Source organism: Gracilinanus agilis, chromosome 2, assembly GCF_016433145.1.
Source record: "Gracilinanus agilis isolate LMUSP501 chromosome 2, AgileGrace, whole genome shotgun sequence".
NCBI classification, from domain to species: domain Eukaryota; kingdom Metazoa; phylum Chordata; class Mammalia; order Didelphimorphia; family Didelphidae; genus Gracilinanus; species Gracilinanus agilis.
Genome location: NC_058131.1, coordinates 716,319,167 through 716,331,692, shown reverse-complemented (window position 1 = coordinate 716,331,692; position 12,526 = coordinate 716,319,167). Strand labels below are relative to the sequence as shown.

The 12,526-nt window shown below is 42.7% G+C and overlaps 1 protein-coding gene across 1 annotated transcript in view; it reads left to right on the top strand.

Moving 5' to 3' along the window:
- Positions 1-12,526, top strand: part of PRKG1 (protein kinase cGMP-dependent 1) — a 1,248,761-nt gene that overhangs the window by 1,116,052 nt on the left and 120,183 nt on the right. The window contains exons 13-14 of the mRNA XM_044660333.1: positions 7,623-7,697; positions 10,753-10,943. Coding sequence (XP_044516268.1) covers positions 7,623-7,697; positions 10,753-10,943 — 266 coding nt within the window. The remainder of the gene's footprint in view (positions 1-7,622; positions 7,698-10,752; positions 10,944-12,526) is intronic.

Below are 12,526 nucleotides of genomic sequence, written 5' to 3'. Positions count from 1 at the left end.
TAGTGCTTGTCAGACGTTCCATTCTGAGCCATTTCAGTCTTCGCTGGGGCTTTCCCTTCCCTAGAGCTTCACATGTTCCTCTCCTTTTTTCCTCTACTCCTGGTCAATCCCAGCTCTCTCCAATGCTCAGCTCATTTGCCACCTTCTCCCCGAGGCTTTCCTTGATTCTCCCAATTGTTAGTGTCCCCTTCCCTAAATTAACTTGTACTAATCTCGTGATAATAACTTTCGATGTAGTCATACCTTAAGGGATATTATATAGACACACACACATATATATGTATAATATAATATCACATAATATCTATACTTATATAGTTGTTTATATGATATAATATGCCAATATATTTCTATATTATATATTACAGTATATATATACACTATACATCTATAGCAATCATTGCAACAACCTTGTAAAATGAGGCTATTATTATCCCCATTTTGCAGATGAGAAAACTGAGGAGAAAGGTTATATGAATGGCTGAGGGTCACCCAGTTACTACATAGCTGAAACAGGATCTGATATAGGTCTTCCTGACTGCAAATCTGGTGTTCTAATCACAGCCCCATCCAGCCATAGATATTTTATATTCACTTCATGGCGCCCTTGCTGGACCTCCTTCCCCTCTCCACTCCACCCCTCTCTTCCACCAAACCAGTAGAATTGATGGTCCCAAAGGGCAGGCACAGTTTTGCTTTTGTCTTTGAATGCCTGTCCTCTGGTGAGCACAATGAATGCCTAACTCAAAACAGGCCCTTGAAATCTTTGTTGATTAAAATTTCATGGATTGTTCATGGATACTGTAGAAACACTTGGAAACAGATCAGTTCTGTGGGTTGGGCCAATCCTGGGAGCTCTTCTTCCCACAACCAGAAGGTATTACCTGGCTTCTTGGGGAGGAGAGAAGGCTGGGAGGGAAAAGAAAAGAATGAGACATTGATTTTTGGTCATAGCTAATGTGAGAATTTGTTTCTCTTGGATAAATATATTTATTATAACTTATTACATATGTATAATAAATCATATGTATAATATTATTATTATATTCCATATTATATGTAAAAATCTGTGCTTTAAACATGATTCTATGTCCTTGTACATACCCCCCAAGAAGGATAAAAATAAAACAAAACACTATAACATTAAAAAATATCATCCTCACTTCTAAAAGCTTAAAGTTATCATCTCTTTGGTTTCCTTCCTCTTCCAACTCCTCAAAGAAGGAAAATGTAAATATTAAGATTAATATACAATAACTAAGTATTGTATCTTAAAAGTTTTATTAATAATAAATAAAGTAAAAAAAAAAACTACCTAGTCCAGCCCTGGTCGCAAGAGAAGAGAACGAGCAGGAGGAGATGCCGAACTTATAAACAATTACGTGAAGACGCAGAGTGCACAAAGGGAAAAGCATTCTGGGTAATGTAGTTTGAGGGATTCAAGATTTTCTACCTATACAAAAAGAATAGAATTTTGCTCCTTCCCTCACATTAATTTCCTAAATTCTAAGCTTGGGAGATATTTAAGAGAAGAAAACCAGGATAGTGAGGTGAGGATTAGTTGCGTAACCGGAGATGCTCAGCTTAGAGAAGGGGAGACTCCTGGGGAACGTGGTAGAGCTTCAGGGATCTACGAGTCTATCTCATGTTAGAGGAAGTAGATGAGCTCTGCCTAGACCCAGAAGACAGAACCCAAAGCAGTGGGTAACAGATGGAGAGAGGGAGATTTAGTGTTGATAAAGGGAAAAGCTTCCTGGTAATCAGAGCCTATCTATGAGTTGATGGCTCAGTGGAGGTTGTGGGCTCCCCCTTTTAGGAGATCTTCAAGCAAAGGCTGGATGACCACTTGTGGCTACATGGTAGTATGGGAATTCTTATTCAACTATGTGTCACTGTAGGGGGCCACGGGAGTCCCTTCCCACTCTGAACTCATAGTTCTTTTAGGCAGCATTTTCAGCCATTGCCACAAAGCCCAGTACTATTATACCCTCGGATCTCTCTGTTTCCAAGTTTAAATTTTGCAGATGACTCAAATAGGTTAACCTTGGCAGAAGTCTGCCTCGTTTGCTTTACCTGTATTTTTTCAGAGAACCAATTAGGGAACATGAGGTGGCCTCAGCCAGTAGATTGGCTCTTTCCACATGCCCTTTTGCTTTTCTCCTCTCAGAACGTAAAAAGAATTGGGGCAGGAGGGGGAGATGATGCTATAAGGATGGCAGCTTTTACTTCTCCAATTCATTGACCATGGAGTCCATTCTCCTCCTAACCCGTTCCTCAGAATATTGAAGAGGGCTTTAGAATATCGTGGAATTAGAGTTTGGATCATTCTTAGAAATGATTGCATCCAACTTCCTAAATTGAAGAGCTAAGGAGTCGGGAGGGCAGAGATGTACTTGAGCTCGCCCACCTAAAACTTTCCATTTAAGGGGCAGCCTCGTTCCTTAAGTGAATTTAAAATGTATTTTACTTTATTTAAAATGCAATTGTTGACCACTCAGAAAAAATCGACCCTTGCTATGAAGCAGGAGGGGATCGTTTTCCTCCAGGAATAAAAATGTGAGCCGATTTTGTTTCATTCATTCATTTAACAAATTCAGCTTTTATTATCTCACATCACTGCAATGCCATAGAAGTCAGTAAACTTTTATTTAGATGAACACGAGGTGTCACTGTGGAGCCCAAGGGCCCTACTGTCAGTGGTCCAGGTGCCTGAGTTCTGTCAGGCTAATGGGGAAATATTAAAGTGCCAGGTTACTATTCTGTGATTGGAGGAGATGGAGTCAGGAAACAGACAGAGAGCTCAGAGTGATGTGTGTGGCCGCTCACAGAGGGAATCCTTTCTGACAATGGGTGGGATCTCAGCCCTGGGCTAGGAAAGGTGTAAGGACAGGTTTGCAAAAACTGGAGTTTGGAATGTTCAGCACAGAAATGAGTGACAGGAGCAAAGGTTGAACGAGAAGCAAAGATCATAGAAAGGAAAGAACTTCCCAGAGCTGTCCAGTGCATTCATGTCACACACACAAAAAAAGAGGCACAAGGAAATATATACATCAGAATCAACCAAAGATGTTAATTAAAAATAATTATTTATTAAATTAAAATATTATTAAAATAATATGAAACATAGTCTCTCTATCTCTCTGTTTTTGTCTCTCTCTCTGTCTCTCTTTCTCTATCCCTCCCCCTTACCTTCTGTCTTAAAATCAATATAAGTATCTTCTCCAAGGCAAACGAGTGGTAAGGGCTAGGCATTTGGGGTTAAGTGACTTATCCAGGATCACACAGCTAGAAAGTGTCTGAATCCGGATTTGAACACAGGATCTCCCACCTCCAAACCTGGTATTCCATCTCCGGAGCCACATCGCTGCCCCTAGTTAGAGACTATGCAGTCTCTAACAAGAAGGCACACTTAAAAACCAGTGCCAATCTGTCCAGCTAAAGGAAAGTAGGGGAAGAAGATGGAATCCATCTTTTTATCACATTCCCTACAAATTGGCTATTTCTCTGCCCTCCAGATACACTAGCAAACAGAAGAATGTTATTAAGAAGAAAATTAAGAATTATATTATAACATTATAGCTTGCCACTTGACCTATTAAGCTGAAATGCATTTGTAATGAACAAAAACTGATTTCTCCTCCTACTTACCCTCAACATTAGGGGAAAAGAAGAAAAAGAAAAATCAAGTCCTTGAAATGATCAAATAAAATCCAACAAAACAAGTTCCCACATTGGCTACATCCAGAAAGATTTCTGCCTCAGTCTACACTCTGAGTCCTTCTTGTCTCTTTAATCCCCTTTTGCCTTTCACTGTCCCCAAGAAGCCTGAGTGTGAGGAGGGGAATGACCAAGTTGCCACTCCCATGCTGCTCTGTTCCTTATTGCTGCTGCCACTGGCCCCGCTGCCTTATGCCTGTTGGGGTGCAGTTGCCCACTCCCTCCTTTTGTGTGTTCTCTTCTCTTCCTTTGTGGGAGCTTCCTTTTATTCCTACCCATCCCTCCTTCTCAAACAGTATAATATTGGTTTGCCTATGGAGATAAGAGGAAAACCGCCAAATTCCAGAATCAGGATGCTTGGTCCGAGCCACTCTTCTCCCCTTTAAGAGACTAGTTCTTTCAGGAATGATTTAGTCAAAATCTCCTTTTGCTGATGGCTTTGGCATTTAATTTGCACATTTATGTTGGTTCTTTGTGTCTTCGTCTGGTTTTCAAAGGCTCAATATTGCCAACAGCTAGGATTCGTTGAGATTGTCATACCTGGTAGGCTTGTCCACTTTCTGATCTGATGTGGGCGTCTTTAAACCGTTTCCCCAGCGACAGGGTCCTTTCTCCGGCTACTGTGTGAAGACATCTTTGTCTTGACGTGTCCTTTTTTTTCCCTCTTAATCATTCCCAAAAGGGATTTCCCAAAGGGCATCTGTAGAGTTCTAGCATAGCCTAGTGGCCTTAACCAAACACTGTAAGTGAGGGAGTCTGTCTGCCGACAAGAAGCTGGTGGGAGATTTCCTTTGTTGTCTTCTGCAAACTCACTAACACTCTGAAGCTCGCTTCTACTCCAAGCTCCACCAGCAGAAAGATGAGCTTTCTTGGACTCATTATTTCCTTTTTCTTGTGAATTTTAAACATTTCTGAGAAGCCAAACTACGCAACAGTTTGAAGCAAATGCATGTATAGCCAAACACACGCTTCTTGGAGACGGAAACCCATCTTTAGAGAGAATCAGATGCTATTAGGCAATGACCTTTTCCTAATGAATTACATTTCCTTGTATAAATAGGGGCCTTGAAGTAAAATAGGGAAGAGTGCTGGGTTAGGGATTCAATTCCTGGTTCTCCTACTAATAGTTATATGACTGGACAAATCAATTCACTTCCCCAGACTCAGTTTCCTCAAATGTAAAATGTAGCCATTGGGACTAGAAGACCTCAGATATTCTTTTTAACTCTTAAAAGATTGTTTATGCTCCCATTTCACAGTCTTACATAACAACCTTGGCTCATTTGACATCTTATTCTCAAAATTATTTTAAGTTTAAACAAGACACCGGAAAAATGATGTGATCAAAGAGAAGATATTCCATCTACCACCTCCATACCTTTGCTGTGTATGTTGAATAATCTCATCTCTCCCATTTAGGATCCATGGCTATCTTCAAAACTCAACTTGAGTCTCTTTTTACATTCATCCTTTCTTGATCCTCATGGGGAACACTCTAGGTCTTCCCTCTATTCTTTATACATCTCGAATGTACCTAGGTATTTTATACGCTGTCTCCCCCATTAGAATGTGAACTCCTTGAGGACAAGCCTTGTTTTCACCTTTCCTTGTATACCCACCACTTAGAAGAGTGCCCGACAAATGGTAAGCACAGAATAAGTGTTTGTCAACTGACTGTCCCCATCACCAGCAAAAGAATATTTCAGTAATATTGTGAACGATATTTCCATGAGTGACAGCCTAGCCTCATAAATAGAGGGCTGGACTTAAGAGTCCGAAAGCACCAGATTCTGCCTCTGATATTTAATGCCTGTGTGACCTTGCCCAAATCACTCTGGGAAACTCATTTTCCTCATCAATAAAAAGGGATAGTAATACCTACCTTACGTGGCTCTTTTGGAGATTGAATAAGGTCCTGCAGGTGGACAGTTGGCTTTATAATCTTTCAATCATTTTACAAATCTCACCCATCATTATCCCAACTTTCCCCTTTCCTTTATGGAGTAGAATTGCTTATGTGATTCCCATATTTACAAAGAAGAACCTGTACAATTTATTTTTTTAACCTTTACAATTTAGAATGAGAGAATTCTTATTTCCCCAGACCCACACCTTCCCATTTCCATTCGAAACTTGGGGTCACTTTTACTCAGCAAAGATGCTCTCCGAGCAAGCCAAAAATCCAGTGGCAGCCAATACGAGCCTTCCTCGGTGTGCCTGCAAGCCCCTAGGAGTCTAATTTAGCCTGTCTTCGCTTCAATGCACTAATAACTGTCATTAGGACACAAGGGAATGAAATCAGCCTCCCAAAGGGCTGTCGGCCCCACTGGCAGAGCATGCCTCACTCACATTCGGGGAGAATTGGATTTGCTAACTCATAAGCGAGAGCAAAGGAATTTAGCAAGGCCATTTGCAGCAAACCAAGGATGCCGCCGTTAGGAGAACCCATCTTCCATCTTCCCAGCTTCACTGGCTAAAAGTGCTCTTCCCCTCCTCATGCATTCCCAGATGCCTCTGTCCAGATCTCTTCCTTGCCCCCTTCCTACCTTGTCTTTTATTTTGGTCCCCTGTGTGGACATCACATCCTCCTCAGCAGGACAGGGCCTGAGCTCAGGACTGTGCCCTCAAGGCCCTATTTCAGCTTTGTATCCTCAAAGAGGACAGCCAATGTGGACCAAGTCATCCTTGGGAAATGAATGAGCAGCACATTCTCACTTGCCCAGATGTGCTTGTACTGATTTTGTGAGGTCATATTAGAGTTTTATATAGGAAGGTGAGTTTGGTACTGTAGAGTTTTATATAGGAAGGTGAGTTCGGTACGGTAGAGTTTTATATAGGAAGGTGAGTTCGGTATGGTAGAGTTTTATATAGGAAGGTGAGTTCGGTATGGTAGAGTTTTATATAGGAAGGTGAGTTCGGTATGGTAGAGTTTTATATAGGAAGGTGAGTTCGGTATGGTAGAGTTTTATATAGGAAGGTGAGTTCGGTATGGTAGAGTTTTATATAGGAAGGTGAGTTCGGTATGGTAGAGTTTTATATAGGAAGGTGAGTTCGGTATGGTAGAGTTTTATATAGGAAGGTGAGTTCGGTATGGTAGAGTTTTATATAGGAAGGTGAGTTCGGTATGGTAGAGTTTTATATAGGAAGGTGAGTTCGGTATGGTAGAGTTTTATATAGGAAGGTGAGTTCGGTATGGTAGAGTTTTATATAGGAAGGTGAGTTCAGTATGGTAGAGTTTTATATAGGAAGGTGAGTTTGGTACGGTAGAGTTTTATATAGGAAGGTGAGTTTGGTATGGTAGAGTTTTATATAGGAAGGTGAGTTCGGTATGGTAGAGTTTTATATAGGAAGGTGAGTTTGGCACAGGTTATCTGCCTTGATCAAATGGAATTCAAATCCTAGGATGAGGGGACTGGCTTTGCCTTTGTTTGGGTGGCCTTCCCACGTTTAGCATGTGCCCTGGCATACAGTAAATGTTTATAAATAGAAGATTATTGGATGACTGAACCCATGAGGAGTCTTACACACAACTGATTTTATTGAATCTACAACCCTGGTTAGTGGTAGGAAGAGCAGCAATGATTGCAAGCATTTTATTAAGCTCTCCCTGGGTGCTGGGCACTGGGCTATGTGCCGGCCATACAGAGAAAGGACATTTCTCCCATCACCTGCCCCTTTGCCCAGCTTCCTCCGTCCTGTCTGGCATAAGGAGCAGCTCACAGGTGGCACGAGGGTTGCTGTTCGGGCACGCGGTCTCTAAAAGGTTTGCCATCATTGCTCTTAGGCAAGAAGTAGCCAAGAAGTTCCTTGGCGTTGGCAGAGGATTCCGATCTCAATGTCCGTCCCTACATGTAGGTTCTTCTCCTCTTGGGCACTTCCTCATCCTTGTCCTTATGTTTCCGCAGCTCCTTCAAGCACTTGATCGGAGGCTTGGACGACGTTTCTAATAAAGCCTATGAAGACGCAGAGGCCAAAGCAAAGTAAGTGAGAGCAAATTCCTTTTGCATTCAGCTCGATCTCATCTAAAATTGGTGAGCATTCACAAGATGGGTAAAACGGCATTTGTCAGAATTATTTGTTTAAAAATGGCACATCTGACAGAGAGAAATAAATTATGAGAATAGCCCTGCTGAGCTCCCTAGTGATATGTGAAGAAGAAAAAAGCAATATACAAAGCAAGGTAAATATTAGTCGATGTGATTAATAAATTGGTGAGTCACTCTGTGAGCATCAATATTTATGTGTTTGTAATATATATATGCATATATATGAAAGAGGAAATGATTGCTCTAAAATCTAATATCGATCATACAAAGTAAATTAAATGAAATATGCAAAGTACTTTTGGACATTATGATGTGTGAGAAAATCATTTATTTTATGAGAATTGGTAACTTCTAGAGAAAATCTTTTCTTCCGCATGAGAATTCTCAAGGTCTTTAGCTTAAAAAGTATTATGACAAGTATATTTTTGGCATTTCTCTGAATGAGTGATTCGAAGTGGGTGAATACCCATATGGCCATTAGATAAATAGAGACATAAATACATAAGGACGTGCAAAGCTAGAGCTAGAGATGAGCTAGAGAGATGATAGATACAGAGACACATGGAGAGATACATAAAATAACAGAGACAGAGTGACATAGAAATAGATACAGAGTCAGAAAGAGATTTCATTCAGATGACCTAAACTCACACGGATAATTGTTTTAAGATAAAAACTGACTGCCATAAAGTTTCATGTCTGTCTTCATTCTAGCCACCCCTCTGTGTATCATGACAGGAGCTGCTTTGTTCTGCTGGGTACACAGCAGAGTCCCTAGAAGAGGCGGCTAGGTGCTGCAGTACATAGAGAGAGATTGGCCAGGAAGCCCTGAGTTCCAATTCAGGCTTAGCCACTCACTAGAGGTGTGAGCCTAGACAAATTATTTAGCTTGCATCAGTTTCCTCGTCTTTATAATGGTGATAACAATAGCGCCTCCCTTCCAGGGTTATTTTGAGGGATAAAATGTGAGGTTTTATTTTTAAAGCACTTCATAAACCTTAAAATACTATATACATGCTGGCTATTTTCCCTATTTTGAATTTTTGATTTAAATAGACCAACGTGAAATATACTAGCCTACTTTCCCCCCCCCCACCGTGATCGCCTTTCTCCTTCTGCCTCAGAAAGGAGCTCCATTGTTTTCTTGTCGATGAACCCGTACATCTTTGCTAGCATCTCTGAAGACTTTTTTTTTAATGAAAGCATTTTTGAAAATGTAAAAACAAGTTATTTGACATTATTGTAAGAGCCCAAGAAGATAAAAAGAAATGTGTTACTCGCCTTCTCGTCAGGCTTACTACAACTGTGATGATTTAGTTAGAGTTCTGGATTTGGAGGTGGGAAGATCTAACTTCAAATTCTTCCTCTAACACTGACTAACTGTGTGACCCTGGAAAAGTCACTTAGACCCTCTGAGCCTCAGGAAACTCTCTAGAACTTACGATGGACAGCCACAGACTAGTTATGTTTGGCTTTGATAGGAATTCCCACACTGGGAGTTCTGAACATTGCTAAGAATTACCGAACCTTCTAATAATCATGTAGTGCATATGGAGTAAAACATGAAGCTGAATTACATTCCGAACAGAGATGACACGGCACGGCATCACACCAGTGAGCTCAGAAGAGTGACGATGGTTTGTGACTGTTCACTGCTGAAAGTAATTGGCGTGTGTGTGGGGGGGGGACAAGGGAAGAGGCGGTAACTAAACATGTCAGACAAGAGCCGTTTCCGAGTTCATTGAAGGTGGAAGGATAATACTCTGACTTAATATGGATAAATCAAGGTTTTTGAAATTAATCATACATGCACACATATTTAAATATGTGTGCATGTATGATTAATTTCAAATATGTGTATATTTAAATGTGTGTATAATTAATTTCAAATATATATATATATATATATATAAGTTTTTTAACTTTTAAAAGGACTCCTCATTCCTTAATAAGGAATCCACTCTCCTTTTTTTTTTTAAACCCTTAACTTCTGTGTATTGGCTCCTAGGTGGAAGAGTGGTCAGGGTGGGCCATGGGGGTCAAGTGACTTGCCCAGGGTCACCTAGCTGGGAACTGTCTGAGGCTGGATTTGAACCCAGGACCTCCCGTCTCTAGGCCTGACTCTCCATCCACTGAGCTCCCCAGCTGCCCCCCCCCCAACTCTCCTTTTAAATACCAGGCTGCACTTTGGTACTCAAAATACCTTTAGGATTTGCCCTCTGCGACAGACCGAGTTACATGGTGGCTTTTGTGTTTTAGTCTCCTCTGTAAAATGAGCATAATTATATTTCCAGGAACTGCCTCTGGGGATTCTTTTGAAGAAGATACTCTACAGACCTGAAAGCGTTAGAGAAATGGGACGTGTTTCTTGTTTGTTTCTTGTTATTAAAATATATTCCGGTTTTAAATGAGAGGTAGAAGTTGGATAGCGTTAGAAGGGCAGGGATCGGGCCCTCATTTGGGCGAATCTGCTGTCGTATCTCTTGGGATCAAATCCTCGGCTCTATCGCCTGTGGGGTCCTTCCTCCCCCCCCCCCCCCCATTACCAGAAAATGAAGCAATCTGTTAATTAGATGAGATCGGCTGAAATGAGAGTCGTTAAAAAAAATCAAGGCACAGAAGTCAGCTTAGCCCGTTAGTTGGTATTTCTTGCTCAGTCCTGTCCCATGTTTGTGACTCCCGCCCGGACCACCGCCCGCAGGTCTCGGTCCTCCACTCTCTCTCTGAATCTGCCCAAGGTCACGCTGGTCGTTTCCATGACACTCTCTCCATCTCCATCTCTGCCCTTCCTTGGCTCTTACTTAATGAATCAGTTCTCCGGATCAGCTAGAGCTCCCTCTGCAGGTCAGTCGGGTGAGGACACTTAAAGGAGACTCGTCCATACAGAACAAATGGAATGCAGCCATTTGGGCCAATTTGGATATAAGGCAGCCATTCCCGCGTGGACTAAGATCGGTAAAAGCAGGCGTCACTTGTGGGCTTCCTCTAGAAAAAGGACTCGGACTCGGCCAGTTATTGGCCAGCTGGCCGTCCCTCCTTGTGCTCCGGGGTTTTTCTGGCTCCCAGCAGCAGGCATCAGACCCCCAGCCACGCCCCTGCCCTCGGGGAGTTTGCAGTCTAGAATTGAGGCCCTGAATTGGATCCCAAACAGCGTTTGCCAAAAGCTGACCAGGCGGGCAGGCCGGCAGCCCTGAGCTGGGCGGGGCCATGGTGCTCCTTCCAGCCGGAGCTGAAGGAAGCCTAAGTGAGGAATGACTCCCCAAGCGGAGAGGCAAACTGAGGCACGGCTTCATCGGCCAGCCAAGCGAGTTAACTATGGACTCTCGTGTCACCCTGACCATCAGTCATCCCTGCCCTTCCAACTCTTGAGCACACATCGCCCTCCCCTGCTGTCCTAGATCACAAGACACGGGGAGAACGACCTGCTGCTGCCTGACTTCTTGAGATTATGACGGATCCCTATTAATTTTAACTTCTAAAGGTCTGTGTCCCCAGGCCTAAGCTTCCACCCCTCCCCCTTGTGGGAAGGGAATACTTAGGGCTGTTTTTTAAACCCTTAACTTCTGTATATTGGCTCCTTGGTGGAAGAGTGGTAAGGGTGGGCCATGGGGGTCAAGTGACTTGCCCAGGGTCACACAGCTGGGAAAGGTCTGAAGTCAGATTTGAACCCAGGACCTCCTATCTCTAGGCCTGACTCTCAATCCACTGAGCTACCCAGCTGCCCCCTACTTAGGGCTTTTTAATGAAAGAGAGACACACAGAGAATGAGACTGAGAGAGAATAAGAGAGAAAGAGAGACAGAGACAGAGGGAAAGAGAAGGAGAGAGAGAAACAGAGAGACAGAGAATAAGAGAGAGACAGAGAGACAGAGAGATGGAGAGAGACAAAGAGACAGAGAGACAGAGACAGAGAGAGACAGGGAGGGAGAGACAAAGGGAGAGAGACAGAGAGACAGAGGGACAGAGGGAAAGAGAGGAGGGAGAGAGAGAGAGAAGGAGAGAGACAGAGGGGGAATAGAGAGAGACAGAGAGAGACAGGGAGGGAGAGACAGAGGAAGAGAGAAGAGGAGGAGGAAGAGGAGAAAGGGGAGAGGGACAGGGAAAGGGAGAGAGAGAGAGAGAGAGAAGGAGAGAGACAGAGGGGGAATAGAGAGAGACAGGGAGGGAGAGACAGAGGAAGAGAGAAGAGGAGGAGGAAGAGGAGAAAGGGGAGAGGGACAGGGAAAGGGAGAGAGAGAGAGAGAGAGAGAGAGAGAGAGAGAGAAAGAGAGAGACAGAGAGAGAGAGACTTAAGAGGAAGATCAGGACCTATGATTTCATAAACATCTAGGCAACTGCAGCAATGGAAATTCTCTCCATAATGTAGATCACAGATCAGTGACCCTGTTGAAATTTATCCTCTTAGATTTGCCTACAGTACCAATTCTTTAAGAGACTCCTCTGACCACATAATTCTTGCCTGTCTGGGACCAGCCTTGAAGGCCAGTCTTCTAGGTTCTGTGATAATAGTTAATGATGACAAAGATGGTGATTAATCAGAATAGTTAGCATTTATATAGTGCCTTAAGGGTTACATGGAGCTTTCTAAGTATTATCTCATTTTTTTGTTATTATAATTATTTTTATTATAGGTGGGTAGGTGTCACAGTGATAGAGTAAAGGGTCTGGGATCAGGAAAATCCATCTTCCTGAGTTCAAATCTGGCCTCAGACACCTACTAGCTCTGAGCCCTTCACTTAACCTTGCCTGCCTCAGCCTCCCCAT